This window comes from Bison bison, unplaced genomic scaffold, assembly GCF_000754665.1.
Source record: "Bison bison bison isolate TAMUID 2011002044 unplaced genomic scaffold, Bison_UMD1.0 scf7180017864115, whole genome shotgun sequence".
NCBI lineage: Eukaryota > Metazoa > Chordata > Mammalia > Artiodactyla > Bovidae > Bison > Bison bison.
The window spans coordinates 1,102,734-1,118,483 of record NW_011494687.1 but is presented as its reverse complement, the minus strand read 5'-3'; the positions used below and the strand labels follow the sequence as shown (position 1 = coordinate 1,118,483).

The 15,750-nt window shown below is 48.4% G+C and overlaps 1 protein-coding gene across 3 annotated transcripts in view; it reads left to right on the top strand.

The window, feature by feature from the left end:
- BAZ2A (bromodomain adjacent to zinc finger domain, 2A) overlaps positions 1-15,440 on the top strand; it is a 35,058-nt gene extending 19,618 nt beyond the window's left edge. For 2 of the 3 annotated variants that reach the window (XM_010839268.1, XM_010839269.1), the window contains 25 exons: positions 177-395; positions 841-1,290; positions 1,436-1,496; positions 2,755-2,863; positions 3,034-3,135; positions 3,301-3,511; positions 4,791-4,891; positions 5,167-5,232; positions 5,413-5,646; positions 5,782-6,036; positions 6,966-7,180; positions 7,469-7,543; positions 7,737-7,917; positions 8,017-8,076; positions 8,274-8,418; positions 8,949-9,601; positions 9,763-9,985; positions 10,088-10,243; positions 10,356-10,507; positions 10,695-10,984; positions 11,080-11,212; positions 11,318-11,464; positions 12,089-12,315; positions 12,430-12,573; positions 12,661-15,440. In XM_010839268.1, the coding sequence (XP_010837570.1) occupies positions 177-395; positions 841-1,290; positions 1,436-1,496; positions 2,755-2,863; positions 3,034-3,135; positions 3,301-3,511; positions 4,791-4,891; positions 5,167-5,232; positions 5,413-5,646; positions 5,782-6,036; positions 6,966-7,180; positions 7,469-7,543; positions 7,737-7,917; positions 8,017-8,076; positions 8,274-8,418; positions 8,949-9,601; positions 9,763-9,985; positions 10,088-10,243; positions 10,356-10,507; positions 10,695-10,984; positions 11,080-11,212; positions 11,318-11,464; positions 12,089-12,315; positions 12,430-12,573; positions 12,661-12,826 (4,775 nt within the window). In that variant the 3' untranslated portion in view covers positions 12,827-15,440. The remainder of the gene's footprint in view (positions 1-176; positions 396-840; positions 1,291-1,435; positions 1,497-2,754; positions 2,864-3,033; positions 3,136-3,300; positions 3,512-4,790; positions 4,892-5,166; positions 5,233-5,412; positions 5,647-5,781; positions 6,037-6,965; positions 7,181-7,468; positions 7,544-7,736; positions 7,918-8,016; positions 8,077-8,273; positions 8,419-8,948; positions 9,602-9,762; positions 9,986-10,087; positions 10,244-10,355; positions 10,508-10,694; positions 10,985-11,079; positions 11,213-11,317; positions 11,465-12,088; positions 12,316-12,429; positions 12,574-12,660) is intronic. The other variant, XM_010839270.1, reaches the window with a different exon arrangement.
- The last annotated feature ends 310 nt before the right edge of the window (positions 15,441-15,750 follow it).

Below are 15,750 nucleotides of genomic sequence, written 5' to 3'. Positions count from 1 at the left end.
TTTTACCACACTGTTTTATGATAGATACTAGAATTTGGTGTTGGTCTATGGGTTAATAGAACCATTGCCTTTCCTTCCCTAATACTAGAAAGAACCTTCACCCTGTAGTAACTAGAATTGGATATTTTCACACTAATATTTCTTAAATCTCACTTGCTGATTTTCTACCCCTAAAGAGCCAGTGAGTGGAGGACTCTACGGTATAGATGACACGGAGCTGATGGGTGCAGAGGACAAGCTGCCTCTGGAGGACAGCGCTGTGATATCTGCCCTTGATTGCCCTTCCCTCAATAATGCCACTGCCTTCAGTCTCCTGGCAGATGACAGTCAAACTTCAGCCTCTATTTTTGCCAGCCCCACCTCTCCACCTGTCCTCGGGGAGTCTGTTTTGCAAGGTGAGTGAGAAAAGCTAGACAAAGTCCTTGACCTAGGAAAAGGTGAAAGTACAGGCCTTAGGGCTGGGAGATCTATGAGAACACTTTGCTGGGAGCTAAGGGGTCATGGGATGGTGTATGGTGGGACTGAAAAAAGGCATTCTGACTTCTTCTCTGTGCCCAAAAGAACTTGTGGGGTAAGACTTGGAGTTTGCAGGAGAAAGGAACCTAGAGGCCTTTATTGGCTCCAGGTGAAAGGTATTCACACAGTGAGAGCAGCAGCAGTTTTGCCCTTTAACCTTCATGAATGATAGGGGAGGACAGCCAAAGGCTGCTTCTCTTTTTCCTATCCTAGGGGAAAGCCCTTGAAGTAACCTTGCTTAACTTAGTCCAGGTTTGTCTGAGTAGATTCTCTTATTTTATAGGGTCATTTTTCCTTTATCCATCCTGTCCCTTTGGATTCTAGATAATAGCTTTGACCTGAATAATGGTAGTGATGCAGAACAGGAAGAAATGGAGACTCAGGCTTCAGACTTCCCACCTCTGACCCAGCCAGCCCCTGACCAGTCATCCACTATTCAGCTACATCCAGCAACCTCGCCAGCAGTCTCACCAACAGCCTCCTCAGCAGTCTCCCTGCCAGTGTCTCCAGCAGCCTCTCCAGAAATTTCCCCAGCCATCTCCCCAGCAGCCTTCCCAGAGGTCTCTCCAGCTTCCTCAGCAGCCCTCCCACCAGTCTCCTCCGAAGTCTCCTTGACAGCCTCCCCAGTGACCTCCCCAAAAGCCTCTCCTGCAGCTTCCCCGGCAGCTGTCTTTCCGACAGTCTCCCCAGCAGACAAGGATATCAGCAGCGTCCCTGAAACAACTGCTGACCTGGAAGACACCACTGTAGAAGGAGTCCCTCCCTCTGGTAGCGGTGAGTCTCTAGATTCTGTTCCACCCCTGACTGGTTCCAGGGAAATGTATCTGTCTCATTTAGCATTTAGCTCCTTCTCACTGACCTGTTGTTTCAGTATTTTGCTTGACCTCTTAACTTGGGTATCCCTGTCTTCCTCCCCCAGGTGATGTCCTGAGGAGACGTATTGCTACCCCAGAAGAAGTTCGTCTTCCCCTCCAACATGGGTAAATGCTCTAATTTGTTACATGTGTTGACCTTTGACACATTTAATGAATAATTCTAGGAAGAAGGGAAGGGAACTCTCATCTGAGATGGGGGAGGAATGGACTAGACAAGAATAGGTTAAAGGATAGTTATCTGCAATGATAATGTTTCTGGGCATGAGATTCTTAGGCTTTCTTTCTTCCTTTGTCGCGGTCTTCCTTCCCTCACCCATTCTTTCCTCATTTTGTGGCCACTTAGTTTTTTCCTCGAGGGGCTAGTGCTGTTATCTTTTCCAAATTCAGCTGGTGGGTCTGGGGTTCAGGTGTCCAAATGAGTTAATTTGTCCTATATGTTTGGAGAAGGAATAGCAGTGAATGGGGAGTGGCTTCATCCCCATGAATCAGGATTTTTTTTTTTTTTTAATGCACTCTAAGGGCAGGAACAGTATGTGACCAGAATGAACAAGCTAGCTAACACCAAGGGCTTTGTAGGAATAACTGCCTTCCTGATCTTCCCCACCCCCGCCCCTCTAGGCTACTTGTGGTCACCAAGTCTGAGTTCTGCTTTAAGTTTTGAGAGAAAGATAAGGCTTAGTCTTAGAATAATCTGTTGCTCAGAACACAGAGTTCCTTACTAAACCCTGGCCTCTACGGAGTCATTTCATGGAGTCGGCAGTGAGTGTGTTCTTCTGCTTGCCTCCCTACCCTCTGTCATTTCTGCCTTTATTCTCTTAGGTCTCTGCTGGAAGCCCAGTAATTTGTCCTGAATGGCATTAGGGAGGGGGTTTCTGGCTGCTCCTCTGGCTGACTTTGGAAGGGGACGGGTGGAGGTCTTCCTGGGCTTGTGCAGTGTGGTGTGTTGCTTTCCCCTGAGGCACTGAGGGGCTTGAGGCTCAGGCCTGCCTTCTGGCCAAGCTTGTGTCTCAGAAAAAGTGAAAGTGAAGTCACTCAGTTGTGTCTGACTCTTTGCCACCCCATGGACTGCAGCCTACCAGGCTCCTCCATCCATGGGATTTTCCAGGCAAGAGTACTGGAGTGGGGTGCCATTTCCTTCTCCAGAGGATCTTCTTGACCCAGGGATTGAACCTGGGTCTCCTGCACTGTAGGCAGACACTTTACCGTCTGAGCCACCAGGGAAGTCTTGTGCCTCTGCATCTACATGCAGTTCCAGTGAGATAGGTGTGGGGAGGGCTATCTGCTTAGTGGGGTTGGCTTCTGGGTGGCTTAAGAGTGGGTAGGGGTGTGACCTGGCGGCAGGGCCCGTGTGTTTCTCTGGCAGATGGCGGAGAGAGGTGCGCATCAAGAAGGGCAGTCACCGATGGCAGGGGGAGACCTGGTATTACGGCCCTTGTGGGAAGAGGATGAAACAGTTCCCGGAAGTGATCAAGGTAATGGAGCTTTCGTGGACTCTTATAGGAAAGCACAGACTCCTTTTTTGGGCCCAGTGGCAACAGTCTGGCATTGTCTGCTCTGAGGCTTGTTCTGCTTGTGTTATTGCTGGCCAGAGGGCATGGTAGGACTGTAACTTCACTGACGCCACTTTACCTCCTCCTTGTAGTACCTGAGCCGCAATGTGGTACACAATGTCCGTCGGGAGCACTTCAGCTTCAGTCCCCGTATGCCTGTTGGTGATTTCTTTGAAGAGAGAGACACACCAGAGGTGCACACCCAAGGGTTAAATACACTTTTTTAAATATGAGGAGGGGTTGGTGTACAAGCTGCAGCTTCCTCGTGGGATTTGGAGATTCTCAGGCATCCAATGGTTCAGAGGTTCTGGTGGCTTGCATGAACTTCAATTGTAACAATGTCTTCCTTCTTACCTCAGGGCTTGCAGTGGGTACAGCTCTCAGCAGAGGAGATCCCATCCAGGATTCAGGCAATTACTGGGAAACGGGGCCGACCTCGAAACACTGAGAAGGCCAAGACCAAGGAAGTCCCCAAGGTGAAACGGGGCCGAGGTCGGCCACCCAAGGTCAAAATCACTGAGCTGTTGAATAAGACAGACACCCGCCTCCTAAAGAAACTGGAGGCCCAAGGTACCGTGATGTTTCTTAACTTGGGAATTCTTCTCAATCTCTGAGGTATCTGAAATGTTGATGAATTGGTTAATGCCTGGGTTTCCCAGGAGTGTGACTGACATCTGGATGGAATGAATCTGAATTACCTTCCCCTCTCTGGAAAGCAGCATCAGGGTCCTAGCACTTTTGTGGTGGTTTTTTTTTTTTTTTTTTTTAAAACAACCAGTTCCTTTCTTGAGTTTCTCTTTAGTGGAGTCTTGTGCGGGGAGGTGGGGGTGGTGTCCCAGGAATAATTATGAGAGGAGAAGGCTTTTCATGTCCTTTCTTACCATCTTTTAGCTTCTTACTTATCTTACTGGTCTTGCTTGTCTTGTGTAGACATTCATTTGCCACCATCATAGAGGTTCAGAATTCATATCTGAATCCAAAAGATAATTGGTACTGCTTTAGTGGGATGGATAGGTAGGAAATGTCTATAATTTTTCAGTAAATATTGCACTTACCTTATATAGTATGAAGAATGTGAAAGAATTTGGAATCAAGTATCTCTTATTCAGAATTCCAGCTCTGCCAGATTCTGACTGTATGACCTGGAGCAAGTAAAGCCTCATAGTGGTTCATCTGCAGATAGTATCTAAACTTAGAGGGTTGCTGCACAGATGTAGTAGTGGTAGTATTTCTATGCCAGAATAGGATAGGTACTATCGTATCAAAAACATCAGTTCTAAAACACTGTTGTCTGCAGAATCACATCTCAATATAGTCTTCCAAAGGAGAAGAAATTCAGATATCTTAATGGAGCAAGACATAGGAGCTGAACATAGGCAATAACTGTGTCAGATTTGATAGGATTCTACTAAAGTGTCCATTATCTGGTCCCTTCCTTTCTGTCACATTTTTCCTTAATTGGTGCTTCCAACTCAAGACCACCTGCTTTCTCTGGCAGTTTTTCTGTTTCCTTGCTTAGTTCTAAAATCAGCCTGTCAGGCAGCCTGGGGGAGGGACAGTCTCTGAGGCTACTTTGCTGTTCTGGCCTCCAGGACCCTTTCTAAAGCCATCTAAATTCCAGAGGCTGGTGCTTCTGGGCACAAGATGCCATTTGTGTTACCTCCACAGGAGGTTCCTCTCGTACATTTTTTTCTCCCAGCATTTTATGTATACTTTAAAAAAAAAAGACAGGCATCTAGTTTCTTCAGGGAGCTGTTTGGAGGCCAGCTTTGTGACTGGCGTGTGCTGGTCTGGATGCTGGAGATTGGTCTGCCTGCCTCACTCTTCATTTTTCTTTTTGCTCTCACAGAAACACTGAATGAGGAGGATAAAGCAAAGATGTGTAAAATCAAGAAGAAGATAAAGCAGAAGGTGCAGCGGGGAGAGTGTCAGACTACTAACCAAGGGCAGGTGAGGGACATCAGCAAGATTCCACAGCAGGTTCACTTCTCCTACAGCTGCTCTGTCTTCTTTTCTATCTCCCACGCCTGCCACCTGCCATTTAGAGAATTTGGCTTGTTCAAAAATAATGTGGACATCTCCAGGGTGAAAGAATTGATCCATTGCCAGCCTCTCATCCCATGTCTCAGCTCTTCTCCCCAGCATCCTTGTTTGTTTTTGAATCCTAGCCCAAGCAGTGATGCTTTCAGAGTTTGAGAAGAAATGACTTCCTTTATGGTTTACAGGCCAAAAACAAGAGGAAACAAGAGACCAAGAGCTTAAAGCAGAAGGAAGCCAAGAAGAAATCCAAGGTAGGTACTTATATGCACAGGCATAACTTTGAAGTCACCAAACTGATTTTGCAAGACATGTGAGTTGGTCATGTTTTATAGTCATGTTTCTGGGTATAAGGTGGGGAGGAGGGGACCAGGGAAGGGTGGTGATTTGAATCTTCATGGCACTCTTGATTCCTCTCTCTCTTGGGTGGGTAGGCTGAGAAGGAGAAGGTAAAAACAAAGCAGGAAAAACTGAAGGAAAAAGTCAAGAGGGAGAAGAAGGAGAAGGTAAAAATGAAGGAAAAGGAGGAGGTGGCCAAGACCAAGCCAACGGGTAAAGCAGATAAAGTGCTGGCCACACAGAGGCGCTTGGAGGAGCGGCAGAGGCAGCAGATGATCTTGGAGGAGATGAAGAAGCCCACAGAGGACATGTGTCTGACTGACCACCAGGTAGTGAGGGGAGAACAGCAGGTCCTGGAGGGGCCGCCCATGAAGACACTTCTGTTACAGGAGGAGCCTCCTAGATACCCAGACTGTTGCCTTCCCATGTGTTTGACAGAACACCTACCACTTTTATCCCTACAGCCGCTGCCTGACTTCTCACGCATCCCTGGTCTGATCCTGCCTAGTGGGGCCTTCTCAGACTGCTTGACCATTGTGGAGTTCCTGCACAGCTTCGGCAAGGTGCTGGGCTTTGACCCTGCCAAAGATGTCCCTAGTCTGGGGGTCCTGCAGGAGGGGCTCCTGTGTCAAGGCGACAGCTTGGGCGAGGTGCAGGATCTCCTGGTGCGACTCCTGAGAGCAGCTCTCTGTGACCCTGGCCTGCCCTCCTATTGTCAGGTGAGGCCCTTCCTAGGGTCAGGGGCTTGGGATCCGTGCTTTTCTCAGTTTGGCTTTCTCTTTTGAGTTGAGCACATGAAAGCCCCTTCCAAAGTGATCAGGACAAGTAAAGGGAGATACACAAATGGTCCCCAAATAAGAGTGGTTTGACTTACAATTTTTCAACTCTACAGTGGTTCAAGAGTGATAGGCCTTCAGTAGAGGTACTTAAGGTTTTGATTTTGATCTTTTCCTGGACTGGAGAAATGCAATAGTACACTCTTAAGGTGCTGGGCAGCGAGTCAGCCATGCATGTCACTTTTGCAGCCATTCTGTTCCTCACTTTCAATACAGTATGCAGTAGATTGTGTGAGATATTCAGCATTTTATTAAGTGGATTTGTGTTAAATGATGATTTTGCCTTCCTCTAGGCTAATTTAAATGTTCTGAGCATGTTTAAAGTAGGGTTGGCTAAGCGGTCATGTTCTGTAGATTAGGTGTATTAAATGCATTTTCACAGTATTTTCAGTTTATGATGGATTTTTTGGGACATGATCCCATCATAAATTGAGGAAGATATGCATACTACATGGTATGCCTGGTAATTTACTGCCTTTTTTCTTAGGTTATTTCTCATTGCTTTATGATTTTAGGTCCTGATTCTCCATTATTCTCTCTAGGGACAAGTGGAGGAAGATCTGTAGTTTCTTCCTATTTTTGTTTTCCTCTATTTTTTATTTTTCTTTCTGACCTCCCTCTGCTTTATTTTATTCATTTTCCTTTAATATACTTCTTTTCTTTTGTACCTGTCCTTTTTCTTCTCTCATCTTACCCTAGCAACTTTCCTTTTTCTATCTTAACTCTATAGTTCTCTCCTACTTTCCTACTCCAGATTGACTTGAGTTGCTCCTCTTTCTCTCTTAACTCCTATTATGTTCTCCTCCAAACAGTCCTTAAAGATCTTGGGGGAGAAGGTGTCCGAGATCCCACTAACAAGAGACAATGTGTCTGAGATCCTGCGCTGCTTCCTCATGGCATATGGAGTGGAGCCAGCCCTCTGTGACAGCCTGCGCACCCAGCCTTTTCAAGCCCAGCCACCCCAACAGAAGGCTGCTGTTCTGGCCTTCCTTGTGCATGAGCTCAATGGCTCCACCCTCATCATCAAGTGAGGGGCTGGGGTGGGGATGGTTATTATGTGCCTTGGTCAGACTGGGATAAGGGAGGGTTTAGCCATCTAGAAATCCTGGGTGATGTGTGTGTACTGCCATGCTCTGGGCATGCTGGGATGACCTGGGACTGAATCTGATTTTCCTTCCCTGGCGAGTCCGAGCCTTACTCTGCCATTCATCCAGTCTAGGTTCTAGGATGAAACTCCTTTTACCCTTGAACCTCCCTTCTTTTGTGTGTGTGTTGCCACTTCTCCCTCAAAATACTATTCCCTGTTTCCCTGCAGTGAGATTGACAAGACTCTAGAGAGTATGTCCAGCTACAGGAAAAACAAGTGGATTGTTGAAGGCAGGCTGCGGAGGTAAGGACAGGACAGAGGAGAGAAGGGGACAGGGTGAAGCATGCCCAGGACTTGTGTTTGGAACTTGGTGTCCTTAGCCCCTCTCCTGGGGTTGAGACCAGTCCAGGGCCCAGGATGGCTTAGATTAAAGGTGATCCTTTTGTGGCGGTATCGTGTTCCTCACCACAGTTTCCCTTAAACTGTGTGTGTCAAGATTGAAAACTGCTTTGGCCAAGCGAACGGGGCGACCTGAGGTAGAGCTACAGGGGCCAGAGGAAGGCCTGGGGCGGAGGCGCAGTTCTCGGATCATGGAGGAGACCAGTGGCATGGAAGAGGAGGAAGAGGAAGAGACTGCAGCTGCTGTCCATGGCCGTAGGGGTCGAAGGGATGGAGAGGTACTAGCCCAGACCAAGGAAAGTGGGAGGTGGAAAACATTCTTTCTTTCTCTTGAATCTGATGATTCCCTTTTTCTCGGTGTCTCGTTTCTTCTCCAGGTTGATATCACAGCATCTAGCATCCCAGAGCTAGAGCGCCAGATAGAAAAACTGAGCAAGGTACTGTGCTTCTAGCCTCCCAGGAGCTGGAGATAGGGGCTGGGTGGGAATTGGTTACCTTATGAGTTAGGCCTAGATGGTATCAATTTTATAGGGAAGCTGAGAGCCATGCCCTTCTCCCATATACTGGACGAAGTCACCAGTGTCACCCTGGAAGTGTGTTTTTCATTCATCTTCCTTTTCCACTGCCTACCCAGCGTCAGCTCTTCTTTCGAAAAAAGCTGCTTCACTCATCCCAGATGCTTCGAGCAGTCTCCTTGGGTCAGGACCGCTACAGACGCCGCTACTGGGTGTTGCCCTACTTGACTGGTATCTTTGTGGAAGGAACAGAGGGAAGCTTAGGTAGGTGTGTCGTAGGACCCTGGGTTGAGACCCAGCTCACAAAAGTTAAGCAATTCCTTTTTCTCTACCTAGCATCTTGGGCTTTTTTGATTGTATGACAGTCGGTTTAGCATACTGTGGTTAAGAGCACAGTATGCTCTGGAGTAAGACTGCCTACCTTCTGCTCTGCCATTTACCAGCGATATGCTTCAGTTTTCATTTGTGAGATGGAATTAATAATAGAATGTATATGTCATAGGGCTATTGAGGGGATTAAAGTAACTTAATAGAATAATAACTTAGAATAACGTGTAACATAGCTGGTTCTCAATAAATGTTAGCTTGTGTTTATGCTGATGATAATTACTTGGGAACATAGTTTTTCTTTTGCAGATACTATGCTGGTTGCCATATAAGAATTTTCCAGTGCAATCTCAAAAAGTGGGGGATTAAGTCCAAGAGAAAAAGAAAGTATATGTCCTGTGTTTGTACACCCTCTTTCTTTCCCATTATGTATCAGTGTGTCTTATGCTCTTCCCTTTGCTTTACAGTTCCTGAGGATGTGATAAAACAGGAAACTGACTCCTTAAAAGTGGAAACCCATTCAACAACCAGCCCAGCCTCCTTCTCTCTGAAGAGGGAGTTAGCTGGCTCCAGCACCTCTGCCAGTTCTCCTGCCCGGGCCCGAGGCCGACCTCGGAAAACTAAGCCTGGCTCTATGCAGCCTAGGCACTTGAAATCTCATTCCAAGGGTCAAGGTTCAGAAGAGCCTCAGACCCAGCTTCAGCCTGAGACTCAGTCCCATCCTCAGCTTCAGGCTCATGCCCAGCCCCAGCTTCAGTCCCATCCTCACACTCATAATGGGTTCCTGGAGCCAGAAGGCTCCCCATTGTCTCTGGGTCAGAGCCAGCATGACCTCAGCCAGTCAGCCTTCCTGTCTTGGCTGAGCCAGACTCAGAACCATGGCTCCCTGCTGAGCAGCTCAGTCCTCACGCCTGATAGCAGTCCCGGAAAACTGGACCCAGCCCCATCACATGCCCCAGAGGAGCCAGAACCTGACGAGACAGAAGCCAGCCCTGATTCTCAAGCTCCCTGGTTTAATTTCTCAGCCCAGATGCCCTGCAATGCTGCCCCTACACCACCCCCTGCAGTTTCTGAGGACCAGCCCACTCTTTCCCCTCAGCTACCTGCTTCTTCCAAGCCAGTAAGTAGCCAGAATTAGTGGTATGCACTTATATTCATCTGGCCACAGGCTAGATTGCCTGGCTGTGGGCTGTTGCCATGGTTGTGGGGAAGGGATGAGGCCACTGGGATCCTGTCAACATGAAAACACCCTCATCACCTTATGTTTCATCTCATTCATAGGTGAGTAGAGCCAGTGCTGCCAACGCCTATTCTCCAGGGCCATTCTCTTCTACTCCTTTGCTGGGCATGGCTCATAAAAGGCGAGCAGGAGATCCTGGAGAAACACCACAGAGCCCCACAGGGCAAGGACAGCCAAAACGAAGAGGGAGACCTCCCAGTAAGTTCTTCAAACAGATGGAGCAGCGCTATTTAACCCAGCTGACAGCCCAGCCTGTCCCACCTGGTGAGTGACCCTGGGGTGGGATGGAACGAGAGTACAGGTAGGAGTGGCATCAGATGCGGACCACGTAGTTCCCGTTGCCCACATTACACAAACTGTTCACAGAGATGCGCTCTGGCTGGTGGTGGATCCGAGATCCTGAGACATTGGATGCCACGCTCAAGGCCCTGCACCCCCGAGGCATCCGAGAGAAAGCACTTCACAAACACCTAAACAAGCACAGGGACTTCTTACAGGAAGTCTGCCTACGGCCCTCAACAGGTAAAATAAATACTTAACCAGCCTGAGCTGAAGAGCCCAGGTCAATTTTGAGCTGCTGCTGTGGATGGTGAACAGTCTGATGGGCTTTTCCCTCTGCCTTCTGTCTTCTCAGACCCCATCTTTGAGCCCAGTCAGCTACCTGCCTTTGAAGAAGGGATTGTGAGCTGGACCCCCAAAGAGAAGACATATGAGACAGACCTGGCTGTCCTTCAGTGGGTGGAGGAGCTGGAACAGCGGGTGATCCTGTCTGATCTGCAGATTCGGGTACCCTGGGCTGGCACTGGGTAGGGGGTTGTTGAGGAGAGGGTGTTAATCTCTTATACCCTGTTAGGAAAAACCTAGGGTTCCCATTTTGCAAAGTGACCTCCCATGACCCTAAATGGGTCATATCTTTTTCTGTGCTTAATGTCCTTCTTTTATAATGAGTTTTATTTCTCTCTCCCACCTGCAGGGCTGGACATGTCCCAGCCCAGACTCTACTCGTGAAGACTTGGCCTACTGTGAGCACCTAGCTGATTCCCAGGAGGATATCACCTGGCGGGGTCGAGGCAAGGAAGGTCTGGCACCCCAGCGTAAAACTACCAACCCCCTGGACCTGGCAGTGATGCGACTTGCTGCCCTGGAGCAGAATGTGGAGCGGCGGTACCTGCGGGAGCCCCTGTGGCCAGCTCATGAGGTTGTGCTGGAGAAGGCCCTGCTCAGCACGCCCAGTAGTGCCCCACAGTGTACGCCTACAGAGATGTGAGTGCCCACCCTCCAGTTCTTGGTCTTGGGGAGAAGGAATCAATTTAATAAATCCTGCTTCTCATCCCCAAATCACCACTTTCTCCAATCAGATCATACGAGATCACCCCTCGAGTTCGGGCCTGGCGCCAAACGCTAGAGCGATGCCGGAGCGCAGCCCAAGTCTGCTTGTGCCTGGGCCAGCTGGAGAGGTCCATTGCCTGGGAGAAGTCTGTCAACAAAGTGGTGAGAAGCCTGGGGAGCTGAAGAGATGGCAGCTGGGATGAGTGGGGTGAGTGGCAGGCAGGGAGGCTTGAGGGCTCACCCTAACTCCTTACAACCCTGGTCCAGACCTGTCTAGTCTGCCGGAAGGGTGACAACGATGAGTTTCTTCTACTTTGTGATGGGTGTGACCGTGGCTGCCATATTTACTGCCTTCGGCCCAAGATGGAGGCTGTCCCAGAAGGAGACTGGTTCTGTGCTGTCTGTCTGGCCCAGGTACGTCTTCTGCTCTCTCAGTCCACTCCCGAGCAAGTCAGAGGTTTTCTTTCTCATCCCATTTACCACCAGTCTTAAAAATATCATTCTTCCCATGCCTTCCATCTCTCCTGGGAAAAGGTTCCAGATGACGTGCTAGGAGACCTGGGTTCCAGTCCTTTTTTGCACAAGTCACTTAAATTTTACCACCTTACTTGTTTTCCTTGTAAAATGGGAGTGATTATACTTTCCTTTTTCACATAACCCAAAACGGTGAGTAATAAATTCACAGACTGACTTACGCATGAAAGTATTTTGAAACCTCAATCACACTCAGACAAGTAGTACTATGTTAAGTCACTTTAGTCGTGTCCAACTCTTTGCAATCCTGTGGACTATAGCCTGCCAGGCTCCTCTGTCCATGGGATTCTCCAGGCAAGACTACTGGAGTGGGTTGCCATGCCCTCCTCCAGGGCATCTTCCTGACCCAGAGATCAAACCCACGTCTCCTGCATTGGCAGGTGAGTTCTTTACCACTTGTGCCACTTGGGAGGCCCCCAGACAAGTAGGGATTGTGATAAAGTAGAGAGCAAGCGGAGTATGTATTTCCAGCTGTGGCTGATTTCACCTTTTTCTTATCCTCAGCAGGTAGAAGGAGAATTGACTCAGAAATCTGGTTTCCCAAAACGAGGCCAGAAGCGGAAAAGCGGTTATGTGCTGACCTTCCCAGAGGGTGACAACCGCCGGCGCCGGCTGCTACCAAGGGGCCGAGAGAGCCCAGCAGTGCCCCGGTACTCAGAGGAAGGGCTGTCCCCCTCGAAGCGGCGGCGCGTCTCCATGCGGAACCATCACAGTGATCTCACGTTCTGCGAGTGAGTTGAGTGAATTCTGGGGACAACCAGCTCTACGTTTTCCAGAGGAGAGGGCTAGGAGGGGTCCGTGGTTTGCTTCCTGAGAGTGTATCATCACTGTCTGTTTCATAATAGGATTATCTTGATGGAGATGGAGTCCCATGATGCAGCTTGGCCTTTCCTGGAGCCTGTGAACCCACGATTGGTGAGTGGGTACCGGCGGATCATCAAAAACCCTATGGATTTTTCCACCATGCGGGAGCGACTGCTCCGGGGAGGGTAAGTAGACGTCATTGACTCTCCTGGCTCTTCTGTTACTGCCATTGCTGGTACCCTGCTGACAGCTCTGTCTCCACCCCTGCCCAGGTACACCAGCTCAGAGGAGTTTGCGGCTGATGCACTGCTGGTCTTTGACAATTGCCAGACTTTCAATGAAGATGATTCTGAAGTGGGCAAGGCTGGACACATCATGCGCCGCTTCTTTGAGAGCCGCTGGGAGGAGTTTTATCAGGGAAAACAGGCCAATCTGTGAGGCATGGGAGGTGGGGAGTCACCCTGTGGCATTGCCCCCTGCCCTCCACACAAACCCTGCCATTCTCACCTGCTGATGCTGCCCTGGGTCCAGACTCAAGTCAGAGGGAGAACCCTGATTTTTGACCTTGCCCTTGGCAGCGCCCTACATCTTCTTATCCTTACACCCTTTCTCCCTTTCCTCCTCTTGTTCCTCAGATAAGAGGGGCAGAGATGAGGTCCTTCTGGACCGAAAGCCAAAAAAGAAAAAATAATTTTTCCTTTCTGTTTTATTTCCTAATTAAATAAGAGGAGGAGGAAAGAAGCCCCTACTTCCTCCTCCCAGCTTCCTCACCTTCCTTGTACGTGCCCCAGCATTCTGGGGCTATTTAACAATAGCAATAGTTCTAGTGAATGTGTGAAACCGAGAAACACTCTGTACTGTGTGTGGACCCGCAGTGACGGCCAGTAAAGTGGACTTAACTCCCAAGTGTGTCGAGCCGGACACCGGGCCCTGAACATGCTGCTTCCATGTTCAGTCCCTCCCCTGCTTCTCACTTTCTCTCTCCCCTCTCCCCTTCAGATTTGTCTCTCATCCAATAATGTAAAACTATGTGTACGGGTTCCTCCCTTCTCTTCCCCCAAATTTTTCCCTTCAAAGGAAAAAGAAGTTCAGAGGTCCCTGTCTTTCTCTCTGTCCTCATCTTCCTGCCAGTAGCTAGCCCCTCTATAATGTTGGATACTCCTCAAATGCTGAGTTTCTAGCCTTTTTTGAAACTCAGTAAACTGGGGAGAGGGCAGGGAGGCACCCTGGACCCTGGGCCTTCCAGCCTCCTTCCCCACCTCTTACCCAAACCTCCCTCTTGGGAACTCCTCAGGGACAACTACTGCTGAGTTCGGGCACACCCCAAGATGGAGGCCAGGTAGCAATCGACTGGCCTGAGACAGAGAGAGAGGTGTGTATGGGTGTGTGAGTGAGTGAGAGAGGATGTGATTGTGCCCCTGTTTTTGGTGGCATCCATTCAGTTTTTTCCCCAAGTATCTGTTCCCCATTGTTTCAAACCATTGAGACACCTTTCTCATTGTTTTAAACTATCACTTTGTCTTTGGGAAACCACAGGAACAGTTTTTCTGGGTCAAAGCTGTGTCTCTTCCCTCTCTCCCAGTCATTTCTGTTCCAGCCTCTTCAAACTGTGCAATCTTTTAGCAGGAACAACTTCTCCTTTCAGTAGCTCTGAGTCCTAAGCTTTTGCAGGGAGAGGGGTAGAACTGGATCTTTTCCTAATCCCATGAGCTTCTGTGGGTTTAGTTGTGCTCTTTCCCTTATCTCCTTTACATCCTGGGACCCCTTCCCCAGTAGCAGAGACCCCAGAGCACAAATGAGTAGGGAGGAGAGGCTCTGGGTCCACCACTGCCCTACATGTGACTATGCCCAAGTTAAGCCCCAACAGAGGAAAGCTGCTAACTCCCAGCTATAGCCATGGGCCCCTGGCCCCCTGCTTTCCTGCTCAGCAGAGCCCCTCCCATCAGAGATTACGGGTACTTGCACTGGGGAGGTGGCTGCTGGCTGGCCCAAGCAGAGAGCTGAGGCACCCAAGAAATGTTCCATTGGTGGGAGAGGGGGTGCCGGGTGAGGGGGAGCATTCCTGTACTTCTAGCAGCACTGAATTGCCACTGAAGGGGGTGGGGGCAGTGTAGGTCCTGGGGCAACCCCTTTCTTTCTTTATGCCCCTTCTACCCCTAGCCTATTTCTAAAGTCGCCTTTTCTGTCATATAAACCTCAGAACTTTTAATTTTATTTGAGATTTTTTTTTTTTTTGCTTTTAAATAAGAGGTGGATTGAAGAATATTTGAATTGACTTTATATTATGCATAAATATTTATATTTTATCTAAATAACTGCTCTGTAACAAACTTTGTGTTAGTCAAGCATTTGGAACTGTTATAGTTGGGGGCTCTTCTTTTTCCCCACGGCAGTTTTCCCCAGTATAAAATGTTCTAGATTAATTTTACTGTTGGAGGTTAGATGGACGGGGGAGTGAAGTTTCAATTGTTCCTGCTGTGTTCCTCTCCCAGCTCCATCTCTTTCCCTAGGGACCAGGCACTCTGAAGGTGGGGTGGAGTCCTAGCCTCAGTTTGGAATGGAAGTTGATGGGGGGGTGGGACAGGGCATGATCAAAGGGGCCATTTCTCACTTTTCTTTCTCATCTTCACTGCCCCTTGAGCTAGGTGGATTTTCTCTTCTTGACGAGAGTATTTGATAGGGAAGGCAAGTTTTAAAAGTAAATAAAACCCACCCCTACCCCCCTGTTTCCCTTCTCCCATCAGTCTGGTAACAGGAAGAAACCACACCATCAACACCAACAAATTTCCACGTTCCTTTTACAACAAAAGGGACTTGACTTTTTATATAACCAAATGTGGTGTTTTAGTGACTTTTTGATAATGTACAGTTTTTTGTGAATTTAAATTTATTTCTTTCTATATTTTTAGGACCAATCTCATTTTTAATAAGGTAAAAAAAGGAAAAAAAGTCTAGAGATAAAAAAAACTCCTGTTTTTGCCATGTGATGTTCCACAAGTGCAGCTGTAGAAAAGTGCTTGTCAGTTGAATAAAAACCACATTTGATAGAGACTCAAAAGACTCCGTGTATTTATCTTCCTTCAACAAAGGTTCTTGTAATTGCCTAAAGGGGAAAACTGGGTCGTGTCAGGGTGACTATATGACTGGTTTGATGGAGAAGACAGCAAGCAGGAGAGCAGTGTGCCCCTAAGTGTCAACATTTCTCTCTGAACCTCCAGGCTTGGCCCTTCCTTTTCCAGGGGGCATCCAAGGCAGAATTTCTGTTTATGTGAATGAAACGGGTGCTTCTGGCTGAGGTGCTGTAACAAAGGATTCAAGTGTGCCGAGTTCCTACCTTGTGAGGCATGGCCTTGGCTTTCTAA